This window comes from Geotrypetes seraphini, chromosome 4 (assembly GCF_902459505.1).
Source record: "Geotrypetes seraphini chromosome 4, aGeoSer1.1, whole genome shotgun sequence".
NCBI lineage: Eukaryota > Metazoa > Chordata > Amphibia > Gymnophiona > Dermophiidae > Geotrypetes > Geotrypetes seraphini.
The window spans coordinates 54,525,409-54,551,273 of record NC_047087.1 but is presented as its reverse complement, the minus strand read 5'-3'; the positions used below and the strand labels follow the sequence as shown (position 1 = coordinate 54,551,273).

Sequence of the window (25,865 nt, the reverse complement as noted above, 5' to 3'; positions counted from 1 at the left end):
AGGCCAATTGTGCCATGGCTTGAAAATGGCTGACATTTCCATTTTCCAGTTAATGGCCACGCACTAATCGCACCATTGGTGCATGGCCATTAAGTAAAGTTACCACGGGAGCCCTTATTAACACTTAATTTACAGGCAGTATGGGCCCATGCGCTAATACCATGCTAATCAATTAGCGCGTGGCAATACCTAATAAGCTAATTGATTAGCGCTGTCACATCCACTCTCCACCCCCGAACGTGCCACTTGAGAGAAAATTAGAAGACATTATTTTAGCACGTGGTGTACATATACAGATAGGCAAATTTAACGTGGGACAGCAGTGCGCATCCTATGGCCTGTTTAATATGCAGTAAGCACCCGCAAGTACTTACCACAGTTTAGTAGAAAGATTCCATAGTGGAAAATGGCAGATAAAGACCAGCAAGGTCCATCTATTTGTATAGATTAGAAACCTCTATGCCTTTCTTGAAGTCTCTGACGCATGCAATTCGGTATCTGAAAAATTCTGATATTACCTGGTCCAAATTTTGATGTATAATTTTCTATTCCTGCAAGATCCAAATAGTGGTTTCTCCTTTCAATGTTCTCATCGACACACTGGCGATAACATGCATGCTGTTCAGGATGGCTATCACCGTGCTGATGTCTACATGATTACAATGGAGAGAAATGTCAACAAGCACAACAGCATTTCAACTTCAAACTAAGACCCCCTAACAAATTTATCACATTCTAAAAACTGGTTTCTACATGAAAGAGGCAATTGCGGTGAAATCACTTGACCTTCTTCCATGCAGTGAAATGTCAAGCCATTTAAGGAAAGATCAGAATCAAGCATATGTATTTCATACCACATTCATTGCTGGTTTAATAATGAATTGACAATGAAGGAGGCTGTTGAGCAGACTGGATGGACCATGTATATATGATCATGATGCGCCTTTGCTAAAGAAAATGCATTAGCTTCCAAACCAACAGAGAATACAGTTCAAGATTTTTGTTTGGATGGCCTGGCATACTTGAAAGAGCATTTCAAGGTACAGTGGTACCTTGGATTACGAGCATAATCTGTTCCAGGAGCATGCTCGTAATCCAAAATGCTCATTTATCAAAGCGAGTTTCCCCATAGGAAATAATGGAAACTCGCTTTGATGCGTTCCTCCCTCCCCATGAGAACCGGCATTGCTTCCCCAGAAGGCCCCCCCTGTGATCCAGCACACCCCCTGTGATCCAGCACCCCCCCCCCCCGCCACGATCCGGCACCCCCCTCGACACGATTGGGCTTCCCCCGCCACTTCTTACCCTCATCTGGCCACCGGCATGTCCTGTGCTTGGTGCCGGTGCCCGAAGATCGGCCTCCTCTTCTGCTGGGCCTCATCTGGGGGGTGCCGGATCGCGGGGGGAGGGTGCCGGATCGTGGGGGGAGGGTGCCAGATTGCGGAGGGGGCGCTCGTAAATCAAGCCATGCTCAGTTTCCGAGGCACCGATTTTGCAAATGTTTTGCTCGTCTTGCAAAACACTCACAAACCGTTGCACTTGTAAACCGAGGTACCACTGTACATGTTTTGCTCAGCTAAATTAGAGTTACTAGTAGAAAGAAGTTATCCTGCCGTTGTATTGGGCAATGGTGCATCCGCATCTGGAGTACTGCGTCCAATATTGGTCGCCGTACCTTAAGAAGGATATGGCGATACTCGAGAGGGTTCAGAGGAGAGCAACATGTCTGATAAAAGGTTTGGAAAACCTTTCATACGCTTAGAGATTGGAGAAACTGGGACTCTTTTCCCTGGAGAAGAGGAGACTTACAAGATCATGAAGGGCATAGAGAGAGTAGAGAGGGACAGAAAGAGAGAGATAAAGGGAGACAGAGAGAAATATATATATAGAGAGAGAGATAGAAAGAAAGAGAGAGCAAAAGGGAGAGAGACAGAAATAGAGAGAAATAGAGAAAGATTGGAGAAACTGGGACTCTTTTCCCTGGAAAAGCGGAGACTCAGAGGAGACATGATAGAGACCTACAAGATCATGAAGGGCATAGAGAGAGTAGAGAGGGACAGATTCTTCAAACTTTCGAAAAATAAAAGAACAAGAGGGCATTCAGAAAAGTTGAAAGGGGACAGATTCAAAACGAATGCTAGGAAGTTCTTCTTTAACCAACGTGTGGTGGACACCTGGAATGCGCTTCCAGAGGGCAGAGTACGGTACTGGGGTTCAAGAAAGGATTGGACAATTTCCTGCTGGAAAAGGAGATAGAGAGGTATAGATAGAGGATTACTGCACGGGTCCTGGACCTGTTGAGCCGCCGCGTGAGCAGACTGCTGGGCACGCTGGACCTCAGGTCTGACCCAGCAGAGGCATTGCTTATGTTCTTATAGACCACAGGGGTATAAATAAATAAAAGACAAAGGGGAGCATATTTAGTTATGTGAGACCTATTTTGCAGAATAATTTAGGCCCCTTTTTATGAAGCCACGTTAGGCTTTTTTTATCGGCAGCCATGGCGATATTAGCTCTGACGCTCATAGGAATTTTATGAGTATCGGAGCTTTTACCACTACGACCGGTAATAAAAACAGCTTCATAAAAGGGAGGGTTAGTTTGTTATGGATCTTTTCATAGAAAACTTAAGGCCCAGTTGTTTAGTGATATTTTTAAATAGACTTTTTAGTTTAGTCCAGATTGAATTGAAATAGAAATGTTTTAAACTGTAATCCAAGACTTATTTGGGTGAGGTAAGAAATCAACATAATAAAGCATCGCTAGAAAATCATTAATTACTTAGGCCCAAATTCTGTAACCAGCGCCTAAAGTTAGGCACCTATTTTGGAGGCGCCCAACTAGATAGGCGCCTATCTAAATTGAAGAACAAGCTCAATTAAGCTTTTTAATTAACACCGATTGAAACATAGGCGCCTATCAAGCGCGATTCAGTAACAAGGCGCCTTCAAAAAAGTAGGCGCTATGCATGTTAGGCATTGGCGTGGCTATGTGTTAGGCGCCTTCTTACAGAATAACTGCTCTTAAGCGTGCTTAAGTGCTTGCATGGGCGCCTAACTTTTAGTTGTACCTAGAGCTGGCCTATTTATTGGGCGCCTCCAAAATAGGTACCACTCAGCGCGATTTACTTGAATCGTGCCGAATAGTGCCTAAGTAGGCGCCTAACTTTTGGGTGCTTCTTATAGAATTTGCCCTTTAATTCCTGTTAATAAATTTTGAAACATCTAAGTCAGATTTCTGCGAACAACAATAAATTGCTACTTATAATGACAGGGGTTGCCATTCAACAAATCACATATAATTGAAAAGACTGGAGGAGATTAAATTATAACTTTTGGTGGAATTCTTTATGCCATATCTATAAAATGGAAAGATTTACTGCGTTACAAAAGGGATATTTTAAGAAATTTCAGGATGTATGGAAACCATTAACAAAATATTGTCAGGATTAAGTAAAATTATTTCCCTTATGTTTATTAGTTTATGAGGTAGGGAGGGGGGTATTTTATTATTACATATATCATACAATAATGGAGTATATGGTTGGGGGGGATGGGCGAGGGATAGGGATAAGAGTATATGTAATATACCAATGATTGTTTATAAGTGATGTATTTATTGTTACTGTAAATGAAAATATTAACACAATGTAATTTGTGAAAATGAATAAAGAATTATAAAAAAAAAAATAAATAAATTTTGAAGAACAAGGTTTTCAGTTTATCCTTAAATTTATATACCCCCCTTTTACGAAGTCGCGTTAGGCTTTTTTATTGCCAGTATTAGCTCTGACGTTCATGGGAATTCTATAAGCGTTGGAGCTAACACTGATGCGGTCGGCGATAAAAAAGCCTGACGCAGCTTCGTAAAAGAGCGGGCGGTAATTAGTTTCAGTTCTTAAAACAACAGACAGTGAGTTTCATATTAAGACAGACTGATAGGACAGAGTTTGAGAATGTGGTCTTTTCAATTTAACATGTTCTGCTGATGGAAATTGGAGAATTATATTAAGAGAATGACACACGCATTTAACCCTGTGCTGTGCTATGAATACATTGATCATGCAGTAAAGAACTTTTCTGTTTGGTAATTGTATAGGAACATGCAGGAAAACCTTAGTGGTTAGCATACAGGTTTTGCTCTTAACTGCATATAAAATTTTTGCATTTAACATGCAGTAAGTGCAAAGCTCTATTACACTTTAGGAAAATGTCCCATTTAGAGGGGAATTTATTAATGTATGTTACTGTTAAGATGGGTTATTTCACCAGACATGGTGCAGTTTTAGCTCGAGGTCCCATTTTATCCAAAGAGGTCTTGTGCCAAGGGTGGGAATTAATTAAGGATCGCTAATTGATTTAGAACGCGCTAATCACGTTAGCCTACACTAAATTCTAAGATGTCCATAGGAATATAATGGGTGTCTTAGCATTTAGCACGCACTAATTGTGAGCGAGCACTAATGCAGTCAGGGCCTGATTCTGTATAGGATGCCAATATCTGCAGCTGCCCAAGAAGTGAATGCCGGCTGTGTGACAATCATAGAAACATAGAAGATGACGGCAGAAAAGGGCTACAGCCCATCAAGTCTACCCACTCTGCTTACCCACCCCCTGTCTATGCCCTAATGACCCAATTTTCTTATCTTGACCCTCGTAGGGATCCAACATGGGTATCCCATTTATTCTTAAAGTCTGACACGCTGTCTGCCTCGATCACCTGCACTGGAAGCTTGTTCCAATGATCAACCACTCTCTCTGTGAAGAAATACTTTCTGGTGTCGCCATGAAATTTTCCGCCCCTGAGTTTGAGCGGGTGCCCTCTTGTGGCATCGTCGTCCTATTCAGAATCATGTCTACACTCCTGGCATTTTGCAGGCCTGCATTTAAGGCGTTTGTCTCACGTCTATGGAGACGCATAGAAACATAACATAGAAACATAGAAAATGACGGCAGAAAAGGGCTATAGCCCACCAAGTCTGCCCATTACAAAGACCCGCCCCCCCTGACTTTACTCCCTTAGAGATCCATGTGAATATCCCATTTTCTCTTAAAATCGGGCACGCTGCTGGCCTCAGTCACCTGCAGTGGGAGTTCGTTCCAATGATGGCCCACCCAAGGCCACTTCTGCACAAAACCACACCTACCCCTGCTTTGGGTGTGTTTATGCATGGGTATGCATCTCTGTAGACGTGCTACAGAGGCCTACAATGTAGGCGTCCTGCCTCAGACACTTTTTAAAAATAATAGCATGTCCTGATTGGCTGCCAGACGTCAGTAGGATGCCTACCGCTGCCTGCAATTAGGACACGCGTTTCAAGAATCAGGCCCTCAGTGCACGCAAGGGCCCCTTTTATAAAGCTGCAGTAGTGATGCTGCCAAGATAAACACACCAAAGCCCATTCTGTGCTTCAGTGCATTTGCTGCAGCAGCATTCATACCGTGGCTTTGCAAAAGGGGCCCTAAATCAGTTAGCACCAAAATAGCTTATTTTTGTTTGAATCCTACACAAGGACAGCAAATACGAATATCTGTTTTTTTATTTCTGTTAAAAACAAAGGAAGAAATATTCTGTAACTACAGAACTAAGGCTTAGAACTCACACTAAATAGACTTCATTATTATGCTTCCAAGGGCAGATGGAAAGAATGACAGAGTACAGGCATGCTCCAATTACTATCCCACTTGTCAATGACATGACGCTAGCATTTCAAAGGAGAAAGAATTATTCTAGAGTGGAATCCAAAATATTATACATTCCTTCAGGGAGAAATTTCAAACATGCCTGTCTTATCTAATCTCCAGAAGGCTCTAACCATTATTGCAGCTGCGCATGAAAGAAACTGCTCTGTTTTAACACCATTGGAGTCTTCTGAGAAACAAATGCTAAAAATCATGGGGGAAGAAAACAGATTTTTAAAAAAATCAGTTGTAAGGGAGAAGGGCATGTGGTGGATAATATTTTTTTAAAAAAGCTTATGTGAGATATGTATAAGAGCATCCTTTTATGTTTATTTTAGAAAGGCAGATAATTAAAAAAAAAAAAAAATGAACCCCAAGCACCTATATAGAATTTTCCAAATCACTATTTAAATTTTTATAGGACCATCATATTCAGGATAAGCCCATATTTTCAACAAAAGGTGCTTTCTATATAATCATCAATGTTTGTAAAAGTGATTTGATAAAACAATTTAAACACCCCCCCAAAAACCATGATAAAATAATATATAAAAATAAACCAAATACGGAGCTGCGGCAGTGCTGTCTTCCCAATAATTTGGGTTTTCAAACAGCATTGAGCTATCAAAACCATCAATGACACGATCGTTTCAGAATGAGCAAGTTAGATTCAGTAAAGTATTAAAAACTGTCCCCTCCTTTTACTAAATCGCGATAATGGTTATTAGCGCAGGGAGCCGCGCTGAATGCTCTGCGCAGCTCCCAACACTCAAAGAGTTCTTATGAGCATCGGAAGCAGTGCGGAAAATTCAGCGCGGCTCCCTGTGCTAATAGCCACTATCGCGGTTTAGTAAAAGGGTGTGTGTGTTTGCTACGAGTACTTTCTACAGATCTCGGACATAGGCCTGACTCCTTTGGCAGAAAGGATATTTATTTTATTTAAAAAAGTTATATACCGCCTAAATCTAAGTGGTTTCCAAAGAATAACATACATATTATAAGACAGATATCTACACAGAATACTTAGACAGTATCAATTCTTTCTCCTCCTAGCTATATGATATGTCAGTTATTGTTTTGAGAGCTCAATGCTATTTAAAAACAAAAATTTTTGGGAAGACAGCTTTCCTGCCAGTAGGGTCTGTGTTTTAAATTATTAAGACAGGTTCCCTGAAGTCCTGCAGAGCTTGCTTGTCCCATGGAATTGAAAATGTGATAATGGAACTGCAGCCTCTACTGGCAGCAATGTAGGTGGAGGACGGTTCATAGACAATGGCGCGAAAGACAAAAGCGCGCGCCGACAATTGAGCGCAGTGAGCGCCGCCGCGCCGATCTAAATTACAGTTTTTAGGGGCTCCGACGGGGGTTTTTGTTGGGGAACCACCCCAGTTTACTTAATAGACATCACGCCGGCGTTATGGGGGGTTTGGGGGGTTGTAACCCTCCACATTTTACTGTAAACTGAACTTTTTCCCTAAAAACAGGGAAAAAGTTAAGTTTTCAGTAAAATGTGGAGGGTTACAACCCCCCACAATGCCCCCACAAAGCGGCGCAATGTCTATTAAGTAAAGTGGGGGGGGTTCCCCCCCACGCCCCCCTGTCGGAGCACTAAAAACAGTAATATAGAGCGGCGCGGTGGCGCACGCTGCGCTCAATTGTCCGGGCGCGCCTTTGTCCCGGCGCGCTTTTGATCTGACACCGTGGAGGACTCCCACACAGCTTAGAGGGAACACTGGCAATATCGCACTTACTGTAGGGTACATTGCTAGAACCTATACACTTATATGCGTGCATGCAGGTGTATTATTATTCTAAACATTTATGCATGTGAAATGTGACAATCTAGGTCACCGAATTGCCCCAATACTGGCTGCATCCACTAAGGCAGCTGATTCTCGAATCAGCCCCCTAAATCGGCCAAACCCACCTGACAGAAGCACGCTGTTTCTTCTCAGTACATCTCATTTCTTCATTCACTTTGCTTTCAGTTCTGTGTCTTGAGTTCTGAAGATCTGCCCAGCACAAAGCAAAAGGCATGTTCTTATCTTATTGAGATTTAGTTATACTCATCCTATCAAATCCTTTTTTTTTTTTTTTAAATCTGGGACCCGGTGCTGTTATTCTTAATTATTTTTAAGTAGTAAGTAGTAAGCAAGGTGGAACCCAAACCAAATTAAAATTAATATTAGTGCATATCAGACAGTTTAATCAGTACAGATGAAAAATCAACAGGATCAACTACCAGACAAGAATTTCACAAAAATCCCAGTTTTAACACTTGTTCTATGGAACAATAGAGATCTAATAGACAGTGGCAAAAAATTCCTTAGACATGGACCTCACACATCAAGCAACAAAGTGCCTTGAGCAGTCCCTGAAATGGCGAGACATATAAATAGAAAATAAAATAAACTAGTCATTTTTTTGCTGCATTTGTAAGCAGTATGCTAATGAGAAAATAGTTCTGTCAGAGCAGATTATACCACAACCAAGTGACGGTACACAGATTGTAAGGCAGTTATTTCCAAAGCAAAATTATACATTGTAGAACAAATCGTCTTTATTTTAATAAAGTAGTCCCTGTTGATGTGTTATTTCCAACAAATGCAAAAGTTGGTAAAAGAATTCGCTTATACCCAGGACAAAAAAAAACGTAACATTAAATTTATGTATATGCTGCACAAGATAAGAGAACTACAGCAAAATACAAAATTAACCCCCCTTGGCGAGGGTTTTAGCGCCAACAGCGGCGGTAACTGCTCTGACGCTCATAGAATCCTATGAGCGTTGGAGCAGTTAGCGCCGCTGCCGGCACTACAACCCGTGCTATGCGTTAGTAAAGGAGGGGGTTAATTTTTAAAACTTTGTTTAAAAAAAAAAAAAAAAAAAAAAAAGCCCAGTGAATTTTACACCTCCTTTTCCTGTGGGTGAAAGAAGGTGAAAAAGGCGATGAATGCAAATCTGAAAACTCAGATTGCAAACTTTACTCTCCTGACCCACTTCTTTCTAGTCCCTCTGAAGTATGCATGGTGTGAACTTTGCCTGTACTGTCTGGCTATCCTGAAGGAAGAAACTTCAGACAGGTATATTTAACAATGTAAATTGCTATTTATTCAGGTAAATGGCTTTGAAAATTGACCTCAAAGACAGCTGCAAAATGTATGTTTACATAAGGCTGCAGAACAGCTAAAATGCTCCACAGGGCTCTGGCAGCTGTTGGCTACTGCTGTTCTGGCCCTGGCTTGAAGCACTGCATATTACTCTAGTTTCCCTCTGGCACTGCCCCATAAACATCAGAGGGAAACGAAGCTGGCACACAACTCTTGAAGGCACAACCAGCAAAGCTATGTCTGACAGCTGGTGGAGCCCCAAACAGTGTTTAGCTGTGATGCAATTAGGCTTTTAGAAATACTTATTTTCAATTGATTTCATATGCTATTAGTTTGTGGCATGCAACTGATCTCAAGGACAACTCCCCCCCCCCCCCAAAAAAAAAAAAAAGTTTCATCTGTTGAGAAGATACATCAAGATTGACGAAGCACCTGATTATGGCCAGAAAAATAACAGGGAAGCACCTAGCATTTAAGCAGCTGAGGGTGGTGCTGACCACATAATTGGTGGTTTGTTTTTTTTAAAATAAATTGTGGCCACTTAAATGGATAACTTTGGCAGTTTAAGTATAAGAAACTTGAGTGTATAGAATAATTTTTTTTAATATGGTTAAATAGGCACACTTCTATGAGTAAAGGAGCACAAAGGTAGGAGCTAAGAAAACATGGCACTCACTTGGAGTAGGGGAGTAGCCTAGTGATTAGTGTCAGCGGTGTAAGCGAGGGTAGGCGGTGTACCCCTGCGCCCTCCTCTCTGCCCACCCCCACTCCTTCTACGCCAACACCCCCCCACCCGTCCTCCTCTCCACCCCTTGCTCCTTCCACGCCCTCCCTTCCCACCTCATACTTCTTTCAATCTTCGCCACCGCAAGCAACTTCTCATGCTGCTCGGCTCTGGCATTCCCTCTGACATCACTTGGCTTGATTAGTGTGGTGGCATGAGAACCTGGGTTTGATTCCCACTGCAGCTCCTTGTGACCCTGGGCAAGCCACTTAACCCTCCATTATCCCAGCTATAAAACAAGTACCTGTATATAATATGTAAACTGCTTTGACTGTATCCACGGAAAGGTGGTATATAAAATCCCCTTCCCTTTCTCTTTTACATGAATTATCTACAGGCATTCTCAGGGGGCAGGATCCATAGCTATGCATATACAGTAGCATAGTAAAGGAGGGGGTGAAACCACCCCTAGTGACATCTTGGCAGGAGCACAGCATCTCTCCGCCCCCTCGCCTTCCTCTTGAAATGTTCACCGGTATGAGCAGCATCTTCCACCTCCTGCTTCCACTGACCTTGGCTCTCTTCTGATGTCACTTCCTGGTCTCTAAGGTCCTTCATGATCTTTTCCAAATCCTCCCCAAATAGCAATTTCCCCCGAAAATGGAGCCTAGTCAGTCTCAACTTAGAGGCTACATCTGCTGACCAGTTCTGCAGCCATCGCCAACAGTGGGTTGTCAGTGCCAAAGAAATCCCTTTTGCGGACACCTGAGGCTGATCAAATCTGCCAAATAAGTCAGACCAGGCTCAAGTGCGGAAAAAGCCTGTATCAACTCTTCCACTGTAGAAGCCTGCTGTATCCAGCTGAGACAGGCTCGGGCAACATAAGACCTCCCAAAACATGGCCTGCAGCTCTAATGCTGCCACCTCCAAGGATGCCTTAAGGGCTGAATCACCTTCCACCAGCAGTGGTTGTCTTAGTCATTGCATCCACTAGCACATCCACCTTAGGAAGCCGTAACTGTTCCAGCTCCTCTGCTGGGAGCAGACAGAGCTTAGCCATGGCCTGCACAGCCTTGACTCTAGAGTTTCTCACTGCGCAGAAATCAGCATCTTCATAGCTGCATGAATTTGGAAGAACTTGGGAGGTCATTTGGTACCTGACATCATAGGATGCACAGCAGCCTTTGCAGACAGGGGCTCCTGGGAAGAAATTTGCAGCATCTCCAGCACCCTCACAATTAGGGACAGCAAATCCTCCTTTTTAAACTTTAATGCCACCATAGGATCATCCCCCTCCTCTGGGGGAAGCTCCCTTTCCTCAAGGGGGTATATCTGGGAGTGGGACAACCTTCCCCTCCTCAACAATGAACCTTTGGACCAATGTTCTGAAGCAATGGAGCCTCTTGCTTTGCTTTTATTTTTCTTTTCAGAGGCATAGGAGCCTCTCAGGATTCACTATAGGCATCACACTGGACCATCTTGGGGAGCGAGGGAGCGACCTGACACCACCAGGTTTCTAGTCAAGGCCACAGAGGAGTGCAGGAACTCCAGAGGCTCAACTATTTATTCATTCATTCATTCAATTTTCCATACCATTCTCCTGAGGAAGCTCAGAACAGATTTCATGAATTTATTCAGGCACTCAAGCTGGGGAACAGGCCAGGAGTCACATACAATCCAAGCTGCACAGGTTGTAACCATCCACCTGCTCGTTAGAGAGAATATTGGAAAGGAGGCTGATGGTTGATGAGCACAACCCACCAGTCTCTCGATTGATCTGTGGGATGCTATGGAAGGCTGCGTTGCTAATGTTGAACACTATGAGGGGCATAATCGAAAGGGACGTCTAAGTCCGTTTTCATCTAAGTCGTAAGTCATCCAAAGTAAAAAAACAGCCTAGGACACAATTTCGAAAAATACGTCCAAAATTTTTTTTGTTTCGAAAATCGTCTAACTATATGTCCTGCCGATCTGATCGTTCAAGCCACTAAATCGTCCATTTTTATACCACATTTTTGGCCAAGTCAAAAATGCCTAGAACAAGCCCTGTTGGACGTGGGAGGGGTCTGCAAAGTGATGGACTGAACACCCAGGCATGGCATCTAAATAGTGAGGTACCTTACAGGGCACTGCTGTGAACTTCACAAAAAGGGTGCCATGTCTTCTCCTCACTACAGCTCCCTTATAGGTCATGGTGAGCCCCCCAACCCGCCTCCAGAATCCTCTAGACCCACTTATCTACCACCCTAATAGCCCTTATGGCTGCAGGAGCCACTTATATGCCAGTACAAAAGGGTTTTGGGGGTGTATAGGGAAGTGCACATGTTTAAGTATCAATGCAGTGATTACAGGGGCTTATGGGCATTGGTCCTCCTCTCCATGAGTCCCTAACCCACCCTCAAGATGGCTTAAGCCACCTCTGTGCTGGACGACTAGGCTTTCCTATGCCAGGCTGCCAGGTGATGATGGTTTGAAGGCTGAATTTTAAAGGTGTGATTAATATTTTTATGGGGGTAGAGGGGTCGGTGATCACTGGGTTAGTGTGTGGGAGTCTGTTTTATGTGTTTGCAGTGCTTATCTGGTGACTTTAGGTGGGTTTTTGTGACTATGTTTTACATGGTATAAGTCACAACAACCAAGTTCCATCGATCCTGGGCTGTATAACTTTCGGTTATACATGCTGTATGACTAAGTCTAAGCCGGCCCACGTCCTGCCCAACTCCCGCCCTCGACACTCCTCCTGAAACGCCCCGTTTAGCTTTGGTCGTTCAGCGGCACTATGAAGGCCTAGGTCGTTTAGAAATACATCCAAAACCCGTTTTTATTATCGGCACTTGGACGTATTTGGACAATGTTTGTCCAAGTGCCGACTTAGGCTGGTTTTTGACGTTTTTCTCTTTCGATTATGAGCCCCTATGTGTTTACTAAAGTGCAGTATCATTTATCATTTACTTCAACTTTAATTGCAAAAGTGAAAGTGTGGTAAGTCCAAAGCCTGTGTAGGAAATGTAGGGCAATCACTTACTGCAGAAGTTCTATGTTACATGTAATGCCAGCAACTTGAAACACCTTGGCTGCTGCACATCTAACTAGGGTTACCAGATTTTACGTATGTAAAATACAGACCCATAGACCTGCCCCCAGGCCCGCTCAGCTCCACCCATCCCATCCCTGTTACGCCCACACCACGCTCCAGCCTTGCCCCTAGCCCCACCCCCCTCAGCCTACTCAACTCGGTCCCGAAGTGATCTGCTTTTCAAAGCTCATACAAAATGCCGGGTTTTGAAAAGCCGTATGGACACGCTCTCTAAAAAGAGGACATGTCCAAGTAAATCCAGATGTCTCGTAACCATACATCTAACCAACTCCCCAGCTCTCAACAGTCAAGACAACCTTCCCAATCCCTCCAACACTGATCAGCACTCCATCCAGGCAGGCTGAGCTCCAATCAAGAACCCCCTCCCAATGCCGATCCCACCCCAAATATTAAGATCCCCCTCCTTCACCCAGCTCTGGGTTCAAAATGGCAGCTGCGGACCCCTAATGGTAGTTTCTTTTTTAGGTTGCGTTTCTTGATTCATTTGGAGTATGTGTGTAGGTGTTGAATCCTTAGGTGCATTGCCATTTAGGCCAGGGCTTTCTTGGCCTAAATGAAGGCATCTACGTCAAACCAAACCCAAAATCTGCCTTGAAGCCTCCCCTAACTATGCCTACTTTCTAGTAGATATCTTGGTGTAGACTCTTATTGGGAAGTTGTAGATGCCTATTGAGTTGGGTGCCTACCGGAAAATTAAATTTTTTGAATAATTTTTTAATGGTGTTGCTCAATTATAAGTGCTGATTACGCCAATTAAAAAATTACCCCCCCTCCCCCTTTTACAAAACCTTAGCATGGTTTTTAGCACTGACGGCGGCGGTAACAGCTCCAACATGGCCGACACTAAAAACCGTGCTACGGTTTTGTAAAAGGAGGGGGGAGGGGGTAAGGTAGGTGTCTAGATCAATTACAACAAACCTCCTTATGGTATGGTATAGTTAAATGCTTAATGCAGTTTACTGAAAGGGCCCCCTAATTAGTAATAATTGGAATTAACAGAAGCTCACATTGATAACATCCCCCTTATTAAGTTGCTTTTCAGAAATTGAACATTTAATTAATTTTGGGGCTTTTATTAGTTAAAAAAATGAAATAACCTGAAAAATGTCAATCACATCTTCAACAGCACGAGTTAAATCCTAGAGTCTTACCTGCATGGTTCAGCACAATCGTCTTTTTCTTCTGACTGGTATCTGGTGCCACTGAAAGCTTCACCCGCAGTGTTTTGCTGGAACTAGGAGAATGATTTACAGAAGCATCCACCACCTCATAGATGGTGTGAAGAAGGCTAGTGATATCCTAAGGAAGCAATTGAAAAGAAGACAAAAAAATAAGTGACTCTGGAAATGTTTTATGCACATGCTCGGAGTAAGTTTTTTGGGCAAAGAAAGACATATAAAGAAGAAATAAGAGAATTTGGAAGGAGCTGACCACAATATTTCTTTTTTTCAACAAATACGAGAAGTTTGACAGCATTTACAGTATTTATATTTTTTGTGCGTGTTTCAACTCACTATTGTACAGCGGTGACAGAAAAACCATCTTTAGAAAAACTGCCTTATGCAGCACTGGCTACTTCAACAATTGTTCTTCTAGACCATTCTTCCATAGAACTTGGAAAAGCAGGCTCCATCACATGCAACGGCACAGACCACCCCCCTCTTTGATCCCCTCTACCAGGTGGATTCTATGAGCTAGTCTGCTAGCCTGTAAGATGAAATATGGGTGCTAAGAGAGAAGACAATATAGTTTTTCAACTTAATGTATAAATGATATAAAGAGACAGGGGTGGGTATTTGTGGCATGTGGGTGAATATTGTATGTGAGGGTGGGGTGGATTGTTGTCAATATGTATTTTATGTAGGACAAGGCAGTTAAGGCAAGTCCGTGCCTGTATGTATGTTTTGTATTGTCTTTGGAACCCGCTTTATATAAAGCGGGATATAACTAAAAACCGTGGAGGGGCATAATCGAAAGAAACGTCTAAGTCTGTTTTCGTCTAAATGGCAAGTCATCCAAAGTCAGACACAGCTTAGGACACATTTTCGAAAAATATGCCCAAAATATTTTTTTACACGAAAATCGTCTAACTATACGCCCAGCTGTCTGATTGTCCAAGCTGCTAAATTGTCCATCTTTATACCACATTTTCGTCCAAATATTCATCCAAGTCAAAAACGCCTAGAGTGGACTGGACACTCAGACATGGCACCTGAATAGTGGGGTACCTTACAGGGCACTGCTGTGAAATTCACAAAAAAGGGTGCCCCATAAACATCTCACTACAGCTCCCTTATAGATCATGGTGAGCCCCCAAAACACCCCCAAAATGTACTATACCCACCTGTCTAATAGCCTTTATGGCTGCAGGAGCCACTTATATGGCAGTACAAAAGGGTTTGGGTTTTTTTGGGAGAGTGCACATGTTTCACCATGAATGCAGTGATTACAGTGGCTTATGGGCCTGGGTCCACTTCTCCATGGGTCCCTAACCCACCCACAAGATGACTTAAACTGCCTCTGTGCAGCTCTACTAGGCTTTCCTATGGCAGGCTACCAGGTGCTGATGTTCTGGAGTTAGATATTTAAAGTTATGATTATGATTTTTATGGGGGTGTGGGAGGGGGGGGGGGTCGGTGATCACTGGGGTAGTGTGTGGGGGTCTGTACTATGTGTTTGCAGTGCTTATCTGGTCACTTTATATAGTTTTTTTGTGACTTAGACCATATTTTAAATGGCCTAAGTCACAACATCCAAGTTCCGTCTAGGCTGTGTTGTAAAACTTTCGGCTATACATTCAGTACGACTAAGTCTAGCACAGCCCATGTCCTGCCCAAATCCCTCCCTCGACACTCCTCCTGAAACACCCTGTTTAGCTCTGGTTGTTCAGCAACACTGAGAAGGCCTAGGTCCAAAACCCGTTTTGATTATCAGCATTTGAATGTCTTTCGTTTATGATCGTCCAAGTGCCGACTTAGGCCAGTTTTTGGATGTTTTTCTCTTTCGATTATGAGCCCCATAGTGCTTAGACTGACCTAAAAAGAAAGCTGTGCTTGATCAAGGTAAGGGAGAGGTACTACTACTACCAATAATAATCATTTCTATAGTTTTTGTTTCTTTTCTGGCATGGACACCAGAAGAAGGCTCTGCCTGGTGCTGCCACACTGAGGAATGCTGAATATAGACAATGTTTGATTTCGGCACTGCTCATATGCTAGCTATTTTCATTACTTTTTTCCCTTATTTGATTTAAATCTTTCTCCAGCATTTCGGGCCGGATTCTGTAACATGCGCCTTAAAAGTGCCAATCATGTACTGGCACCAATTTCAGAATGGCGCCTAGGGGAAAGATAGGCATCAGAAATGCAGGACAGGGCTTTCTGGGCTTAAATTTCCAGCACCCATCTTTGCATGAATTGCACCTACATAGGCACTTTAGGCCACCTAATGCCACTGCCGGCGTTGGCCACGCCTTTGGCCTTTGGAGTTTGCCAGCCTAAAGTGCCTAAGTAGATGCGATTCTGGCGCCTTTTATTTAGGTGCTGGTAGGGATACAACCTCGCTGTTTTTTGCAATTTCTAACGGCGTTCTTCAATTAACTTAGGCGCCAGTAGAATGCCTACGGGAGCCTAAGTTTAGACACCGGTTTTATAATTTCCCTCTTTGGGCCCAATTCTATATACTCTGCCCAAAAAATGGGCACCAATTAGTATGGTGCTAAGCACAATTTTATAAAAGTTTGGCACACTGTATAGAATCACATTTTGCACCACCTAAATGGGTTTAGGTGTCATCAGGCATCCTGACTTTAGGCACACCCAATTTAAGCCAGGTTTTTCTTTACCTAAACACTTTCACCTAAGTTAGGTGCCTAACAGCACCTAATTCACAAAGAGATGCCTAACTAGAAAACACAACGATCCTCTCCTAATCATGCCCACTTTTAGGTAGGCGCTTTAGACCAGCCGCCTACTTTTTAAAGAATCATGGTTTTCGAGTTAGGCACCTAACTTTCAATTACGTCCAATTAATGCCAATTATGAGGTGTTATGTGCCAACTATTGGTGCCAGTTAAGCTTACTAAACAATTTAAGCTAGGTGCGCTGATGTAGACGTATAACTTTAGGTGGACTATGCGGAATTTGTCAGTCTCTGTTTAGATGTTTTCTTTGACAATAGATGAATTTCCAATTGCTAGAATTAATTTTATATAATGTTGTTCATATCCAAGAATTAAAAGAGAGCAAGAATTAAAAAGTAACTAAAAGTGACATAATACTTTCACAGTAACTTAACAAATTACTTTCATGAAACAAGTAACTAGTAACTGTAATATATTACTTTTTCCTTGTAGTAGCTAGTAACTTTAATATATTATTTTTACAAAGTAACTTGCCCAACTCTGTTTTCGTTAGAGAAGTTGGGAAAACTCAATGCCATATTTGAAATTTTAAGAAATTTATTTTTGGCATCAATACAAAATCGTGTTACTTTTCAAACTGTGTGATGAGCTACAAAGTCAGTGGTACTTTTTTCACCAATGTAGTTTGTGTGTGCAATGGAGAGGGATGATCTCTCACAATGAGCTCCACAATAAACAGTAGATACTGCTGGAGAGGTACACGCAGATTTTTACTGTTGTAAATTGGCATGAAGTTTGCTGCATATTACATTGCTTCCTAAAAAAGCAGTTCATAGGCCATTACTGAGATGGGTTGGGGAACTCCATTGATTATTCCTAGGATAAGCAACATAAAATCTGTTCTACTACTTGGAATCTAGCTAGTACTTGGGACCTGAGTTGGCCACTGTTGGAAACAGGATACTAGGCTTGATGGACCTTCGGTCTGTCCCAGTATGGCAGCTCTAATGTTCTTATGTGAGCCAAGTATAGGATAATCAAGCCATTGTGACATCACTGATAAGACTGGCTTTTAGGCATTGGTGGAATGAGGCATTATGACATCACAATCTCAACTCTGGAATGTTGCTACTCTTTGGGTTTCTGACAGGTACTTGGGACCTGGGTTGGCCACCGTTGGAAACAGGATATTGGGCTTGATGGACCTTCAGTCTATCCCAGTATGCCAATTCTTATGTTCTTAAGAAGAGATTGGCAAGTAATTCAGGACTCTGAGCACAATTTTCAGGCATTCCTTTTACCTATCATCGTCATAATCATTTGAGTCCACTATACCCTGATCCCTGATGTAGGCAAAGGCTGAAACGTTGCCCATGTTGGGCTATCCCATTGTCACACATCAACAGTTTCCCTGTGGTTCATCATTGTCTATGGCCAACTTTTTGCCCTTTGTTATGGTTGCCAGTATAATTTGTAACAATTTTCAAAGTAAAAATCTGTGGGTACGACCTCCAACAGTGCCTACTCACAGTTTATGTAAAAATAAGCATGATCTATTTGGCATACATTCAATTTTATAATAGCTCATTCTTGAAATATGTTTTAAAATTACCCCCAAATTGATCATTTGGCCATAAGGGTTGATCAACAAATAAAAGAGCTTAAAATAAAGATTAAGCATAATTAAAACAAAATATGATACAGTGGCTACCATTCAGGTATTTACTAGATATAGGAACGCTGACTGGCATTACTGTCTCAGTACTGTATGGATTTCTAAAGCAATTAGCTGTGACTCACATTGAGTATGGCACAGAGTCAGCCACGATAATAGCACCATGACCCTTAGGGCTCCTTTTACTAAGGTGCGCTAGGGCTTTAACGCGTGGAATAGCGCGCGCTAGACCTTAACGCCAGCATTGAGCTGGCGTTAGTTCTAGAAGCGTAGCGCGTGGTGTAGCGCACGGTAATTTCCTGCGTGCGCTAAAAACGCTAGCGCACCTTAGTAAAAGGAGCCCTTAGTTTCTTTTCATTAGGTTCATGTGTGTAAGCTAGTTTGCTTGGAGGCAAAATACTGTTTTCATTATTTAAATTATTATAATCTGGTTTGGATTCTATGGGGCTCCTAATAAAAAAAAAAAACGTCTAAAAAGTGGCCTAAATGACTACTTGGACGATCAAAAAGCCTGATCGTCCAAGTACCCATAATCAAAGCTGGTTTTAGACGTATTTAAAACCAGCTTAGGCCTTTACCCTGCCTCTAAACGCACAAAGAGAAAAGAGGCGTTTTTAGAGGAGGGGAAAGGACGGACGGTGGGCAGGAGGTGGGCCGACCTAGACCTAGGCGTGCAACAGGTATAACCAAAACATTTGACAGGTTGCCTAGTCGGCATTTATACGCTTTGACTTAGACAAAGTCAAAACATGTATAAGTGCCGAAAAAGGGGCCGCTGAGCTGATGGCGGCTGATGCGATCAGCTCAGCGGCCCGGCAACCTACCCACCCCCCACCGCAACCATCGGGGCAGGAGAGATGGGTCATCTCCCCTGCCGCAATAGCGATACCATCAAGTGCCGCCAAACGCTGGCTCCTCCTTCACCTAAAAGCTTTTGTTTTGGACGTTTGGGGCTTAGGCTTTTTTTAGGTTGATTATATGGTATAAGTTTAGACGTAGTGGTGGTCTGGGCGTTTAAACAGCTGACCATAGAGGCAGGCCATTATTTTAAAAAACTTCCTTTTGGACTGTTTTTTGATAATGGACATTTTCCCTGCTTCTACTTTCAACGTTTAAGGCCTTAGGTCAAAAGGGGACTTAGACGTTTTTTTGATTATGCCCCTCCAACGGTTTAACAGAGATGCAGAATGAAAGCTCTGACAATTCTCGGTTTGGTTCACATTCACCAAACCAAACTTGAGGGTTCAGTTTGGGCTTCAGCAGAAACCTTTCAGGCAGTTTCAGTTTAAAATTGAAAATAGCAATTTTGGTTGGCCTCTAGCTAGAAGTAGAGAACGCTTTCTCTATGTATAACATGGCACAGATATGTAAATACAGAACTAGGCATTGGGCTTAATTATGCACCAGAAAGCTTAGGAGCCTCTTTTCTGCCCAGTAGCCTCTGAGTAATACAGATTCAGAAGAGATCGTTAAAAGACTAAAATGGAATTTGTTAGGTCGGTATAAAGGGAGCATGGAGGATGCAGATCGGAAAGGTTGAGCTGGGATTTGATGTGTATATGAGAGAGAAAGAGAGAAAAAAAAACTGATTAAGGATCATTAATCCATTGCTTCATACCAGCCATCGCTCAATATTATAATGAACAATATATATTTGATATGGGATGTCTCCCCTCTCCAATCAATGTTTGGGACTCAGATTGCCTTTAAACAACTGAGCTTAACAGAATTGCAGATTTACAGCATTGTGATACTGGTACAGTACATATAAGTTTGTGTACTGACAAGATGGCATGTACAGTAGACTCTCAGTTAACTGGCACCCATGGGGATTGGTATATGCTGGATAAATGTAGTTTCTGGTTGCTTGAGAGTTACTATTGAAAGTATTTCCACTGCAAACTCCCCCCTTTCCCCCCAAGGCCACCAGCGCTGCTACTCTCAACTCCAACCTACTCCCCCAAGGCCATTGGCACTGCTATCCTCCCTTCATGCCCAAGATGATAGGCGCTTCTGTCACCCACTGACCGGCACTGTGCTTACCATACACATGCTGGTGCTGAAAGAGCCTGATACCAAAGTTCTATGCTGGACCGTTGCGGGGCCTTGAGCATCAATGCATGCTCAAGGCCTTCTGGCTTCTACCCTCTCTGAGAATCTCAGAGAAGGCGGGAGCACAGGTTTGCTTGCAAACTTAGGGCTAGATTCATTAACCTGCCCGAATCGGAACAATCCGAGACTTCCTTAGACTCCTCCCTAAGAAAGTCCCTGATTGGCTGAGGCGCTCTAGGGCTTTCCCAAGGGAGGAGCCTGGGGTACCTCAGCCAATCAGGGCCTTAGGCCCCTCCCCATACATCAGATGATGCATCGGGGTGTGGCCTAAGCCCAGTATCATGGCGGAGAAGCAGGAGCAGGAGGACTTTTGCCCTTCCTCCTGCTCCCAAAGACCATGGGACTTGGGAGACCTGAGGAGCAGGAGGGACGGTACCCCTCCTGCTCCCACCGTTTCTAAAGGTAAGGGGAGGGGGCGGGCTGGGCCCGGCCTACTACAGTGAGGGAGGTGGGCCGGGTCAGGTGGCGTTTGCGATGGCCGGAGGGAGATGGCATCCCTCCTACCTTGTGTTCGGCGGGGCATTGGCAGGGGGGTGGGCGGGCATCAGAGGGCGGGGGCATCGGCACAGGGGGCGAGTTAAAATCAAGGGCTGGCAACTATATAGAATATATAAAAAAGGAATAATTCATGCACGGATCAGGAGGGATCGCTAAACACGTTAGTGAATCGGGTCGGAGGAAAATCGGGTCACAAAGGGCTCGCAAACTGATCGGTACACGATCAGTTTGCTTAGTGAATCTAGCCCTAAATTGTTTAAGAAGCTTGCTGATAATTGGCAATTAACACCTAATTGAAGCTAATTGGCACCCATTAAAAGTTTTTTTTTTTAATGCATTCTTTAAAGTGGGGTGTGAATCTAAAAAGAGGGCGTAGACAGGAGAGCAGCATGGGCTGATCTTGGGTGTTCCTATGTACTTCTGCCTTCCTGTGAAACAATATAACAATATCTAAACAAATAACCCGTGCCGTTGCCCTCCATGCGCACCCCCACCAATGCTGTAGTCACACGTCCTCCCTCCATGAAGAACACCAGCCCGCTATCCTGCCACCCCTAAGATGACCCATACCGTTGCCTTCCATGCGCAACCCCCCTAGCAGACATCATGCTTACCCATCATCTCTTGAAGATTGTCGGAGGGGGCGGGAGCTGGCAGGCCTTGAGCATGCACAGATCAACACCTAGCATTGGCAATGCCAGCTTTTTTCTTCAACAGCGCAATGTGCATGCAATTCTCTAACCGGCACCTGTGACATGGGTGCCGCTTAGAGAATCAGGCTGATTAGGCAGGGTTGGGCGTCTGTCACCATAGGGCAGATACGATTCTGTATAGGACACCGGTGTGTGATTCTCAACCACTTCTTAGGTGGCTAGAGAAACTGGTGTCCTAAACAGAATTTCCCCCTCAATGTGTAATTAAACTCTAGAATCCTTTGTCGGAGAATGCAGTTAGGTTAGCAGTGTTTAAAAAAAGGTTTGGATAATTTCCTAAAACAGAAGCCCATAAGCCATTTTTAAGATGGACTTAGGGCAATCTACTGCTTATTCCTAGGCTAAGCAGCATAAAATCTGTTTTATTCCTTGGGATCTTGCCAGGTATTTGTGACCTGGGTTGGCCACTATTGGAAACAGAATACTAGGCTTGATGGACCTTCAGTCTGTCCCAGTATGGCAGCTCTTATGCTCTTAGAACTGGCATTGTGTAAACAAACAAAAGTTGATGACACAGATGGTACATCATTGCAATACTCAAAAATATATTGCTGTAAGTTCTTTCTAATATCCTGCCATAAGGATTCCTTAAAATGGTATGACTTTCAGCATAAAAAAATCAAAGTGATGATTTCACAGCTGTACCCTTCAGATTCAGGAGTGAAGGATACCAGAGTTAACCAAAGGATATATCCCAAAAGAGAATACTTTGCCAAAAAGAAAAAGCCAACAGAAAATATTTCAATATTTGACATTAAAAGAACTGTCTTTCCCCTCCCCCCCCTAAAAAAACCCCACACATTTACAATGAAGAAACAATAGCAATGAAGAAACAATAGCAAGCCTAGTGGTAAGGTAGAGAGGGAGATAAATATTTTTTAAAATAGCCCCTATGTTTAAGAAACTCAAGATACAACTGCACTAGTTCAAGTGTCCAAGTACCCTCCTTAGGGAAACTGAAAGAGTGCGGCTCATTGGTAGTAAAAAGACTTATAGTACCAAAGGAAACACACTCTGTGTACTTTGGAGTGAAGGAAAATATTCCACTTGCCGAGGTCTCTTTTTTCATTATACAGATATTAAAGGATTGAAAGTAATTTTCTCGCAGACCAAAAGAAATATAAATGGCTCTTCAGGGACATTAATAGCCTAATATTTTAAATACAGATAATGTGAGGTTATTTTAAACTAGAAATTATACTTGTAAGATATAACCTACTTTCATTTAAAAGAAACTCAGCTAAATCATGATGAGGCTGAGTTAAATACAAAGAGTACCTGTGCTTCTAGAGAAAATAAAGAGAGACACATTTAGGGAAGGGATGTTTTCAGTTCTCCCAGCGAAACCACAAAGTATTGAATTTCAGAGGACTAGAGCAAGTTATTATGGGAAATCTTGTAGCAAAATCTTTCAGAAAATCCCCTTTTTATAACCATGCAAGATGTAGATGTTTGTTCACCTAATTAGTTTAAAAAGTTAGGAATCTTGTCATACAGATGCGGACTCTAATAACATAGTAACATAGTAGATGACGGCAGATAAAAAGCCCGAATGGTCCATCCAGTCTGCCCAACTTGATTCAATTTAAATTTTTTAAATTTTTCCTTCTTAGCTATTTCTGGGCAAGAATCCAAAGCTCTACCCGATACTGTGCTTGGGTTCCAACTGCCGAAATCTCAGTTAAAACCTACCCCATCCCATCTAAACCCTCCCAGCCATTGAAGCCCTCTCCAGCATATCCTCCCCCAAACGGCCATATACAGACACAGACCGTGCAAGTCTGCCCAGTACTGGCCTTAGTTCAATATTTAATATTATTTTCTGATTCTAGATCCTCTGTGTTCATCCCGCGCTTCTTTGAACTCCATCACTGTTTTCCTCGCCACCACCTCTCTCGGGAGCGCATTCCAGGCATCCACCACCCTCTCCGTAAAGTAGAATTTCCTAACATTGCTCTTGGAAAAGTTGCTTTGTTGTTATAAATGATGAAAAAATTAAAGCTGGGAAAACCTCCAAAAACTGGGAAAACCTCCAAGCATTTCAACTGATATGCACTGTGATTTGAAAAGCTTTGTCTCAAAATTCAAACTGACTTGGGGACCATGCACTAACCATTTTTACCATCAGATGCACAGGAAGAACAATTATAAAAACTAGTTCTATATATCCAATATGCATATAAAAGCTTGCTGTAAACAGTATGAGCAGTGGGATGAGGGTTTGTATTTATACACAGATTTTATAAAATACTCGTTTATGCAGATTATTAACCCAGGAAACCTACATATAATTATTAACATGCGTAAATAAATTTCCTGGGGAAACTGTTACTACATAGTCCTTAGTCTGTTATTGAGAAAGACATGGGGGAAACCACAGCTTGCCCTGGATCGGAGGCATGGATTGTTGCTACTCCTTGGGTTTTAGCCAGGTACTAGTGACCTGGATTGGCCACCATGAGAACGGGCTACTGGGCTTGATGAACCATTTATCTGACCCAGTAAGGCTATCCTGATGTTGCATTATAAAAACTCACCAGGGTCCATAGAGGGAAAATCACGCATGTACAACTTGCAAATAAAAACTATCCATATGCAGAACAATAATTTTAAAAGCAGTAGTGGTAAAATAAGAACATTTAGCTGAAGCAGGAGGTCAGGTCATACAAAGACAAAGATGAAGAATTATTGGGATATTTGTTTTCCAGACAATTTTTTTTGGTTTTAGAAAAATATTTTAGTCTGCATTTAGGGTCTCTTTTACACAGCAGCAGTAGCAATTCCTGGCACGGCAAATGCCCATTTCAATTTCTAAGGACTTTGTTGCATTTGCCGTGCTGGGAATCGCTACTTTGGCTTTGTAAAGGGGTCCTTAATCAACTGAAAACGAAGAAAATGACAAGAGGGGATCCTTAGATGTCTCTTCACTTTCGTGCTACATCATCATCAACTGGGGATTACATCCAAAGTAGCCAATTTATGATTGACGGGCTGGTTGGAAAGAGAGGCAAATCAGGACACTATAGGTCATTTCCCAGGGAAACGCTGTGCTGTAAGAACTCAGTGTGATGTAACGCGATCTACAAAAGCTCAATAAGGGATCAAGTGTTTTGCAGCTAAGAATCTACACAAAAAATCTATAGCCATGCATTTGGGATGCAGAAATCCAAGGAAGCAGTAAAGAATTAGAAACTGAGGTGCACTGACTAAAAGAGGCTCTTCAGGGCGATTGTGTCTCATGATCTCAAGTTTGTGTAACAATGAGAGGGTCTACGAGGAGAGGCACAACTAGCCGATATGGGGAGATAATAATGTCTTAGTGCATTTCATTGGTGAGACCACACCTAAAATTCTCTGTTTCTGGAGACCACAGGCAGACTGGAAGTAGTACCAAAAAAGCTACCAAAACAGAGCCAATCTACACCAACAACCATATGAGATGAGATTTAAGAGGACCTAGAGAAGTCGAAGGACAGAGGGGAGATGTTAGAGATTTCACTTTCTTTAGGGCAGAGGCAAGGTTATCAGGACAAACGCAAGGGCAGACAATAGAACCATGGCCCATAGATACTGAAGACCCTTCATTTTATTTATAGGCATTTGCTACACTGTCTTTCAGGTCATGTAAAGTATTTTTAACAATATTTGTGTGCGTACAATTTTAAAAAATGCAAACCTTTCGGATCCCACTCGAAATACAGCCCATGTCATGACTGCCCAAAATGCGATTACAAAAATTGTACTTTATGGAAACTTGTATACAGATTCAGGTGAGCAATTTGGTCAAGTGATCTGTATAAACAGCTTTGAGAACAGACTTGTAAAAGTGTTAAAAAAAAATCAGGGAACTGGATGGGGACCAAAGTTAGTCTCCAAATCAGGATCATGCCTTCTCCCTTCAGTCATTACATTGGTGGTAATTAGGGATATATTCTATAAATTATGCTTAAAAATGGGTGCTGGAAAAGATTGGCACCCAAGTGGGTGTAAATCCTGGCACCCAAGTGGGGCAAAAAACCACAATATTCTATAACACTATGGGCAATATTTTGGAATGCATATGACCCGCCCATGCCCCTAGTATAGCCACGCCTCCTGGGTTGCACACTATGGGATTTAGGTGCTCAGCATTATAGAATAGCTGCAGCCAAATTCCCATACAAATCCTAATTTGGTGCCAATTAATGTCAATTATTGATGGTTAACAACTCATTAACCTATTAGGTTGCATATGTATCTCAAGAGCACACCTAAATTTGCAGCATATATATGGTTAAGTATAGTCAGTCACTGCTAAGTTGCTTCTATGACTGTGAAGATTGGAATTCATTAGTTTTTTTTAACACATCTAACATGGCATTTGCTTTTACATATTCAGTACTGAAAAACCCAT

At 42.6% G+C, this 25,865-nt stretch overlaps 1 protein-coding gene across 3 annotated transcripts in view; it reads right to left on the bottom strand.

Annotated features, from left to right (window-relative positions):
* NKD1 (NKD inhibitor of WNT signaling pathway 1) overlaps positions 1-25,865 on the bottom strand; it is a 237,908-nt gene that overhangs the window by 3,354 nt on the left and 208,689 nt on the right. For all 3 annotated transcript variants that reach the window (XM_033943051.1, XM_033943050.1, XM_033943052.1), the window contains 3 exons: positions 13,764-13,911; positions 7,609-7,693; positions 519-649 (listed from right to left, as the gene is read on the bottom strand). In XM_033943051.1, the coding sequence (XP_033798942.1) occupies positions 519-649; positions 7,609-7,693; positions 13,764-13,911 (364 nt within the window). The remainder of the gene's footprint in view (positions 1-518; positions 650-7,608; positions 7,694-13,763; positions 13,912-25,865) is intronic.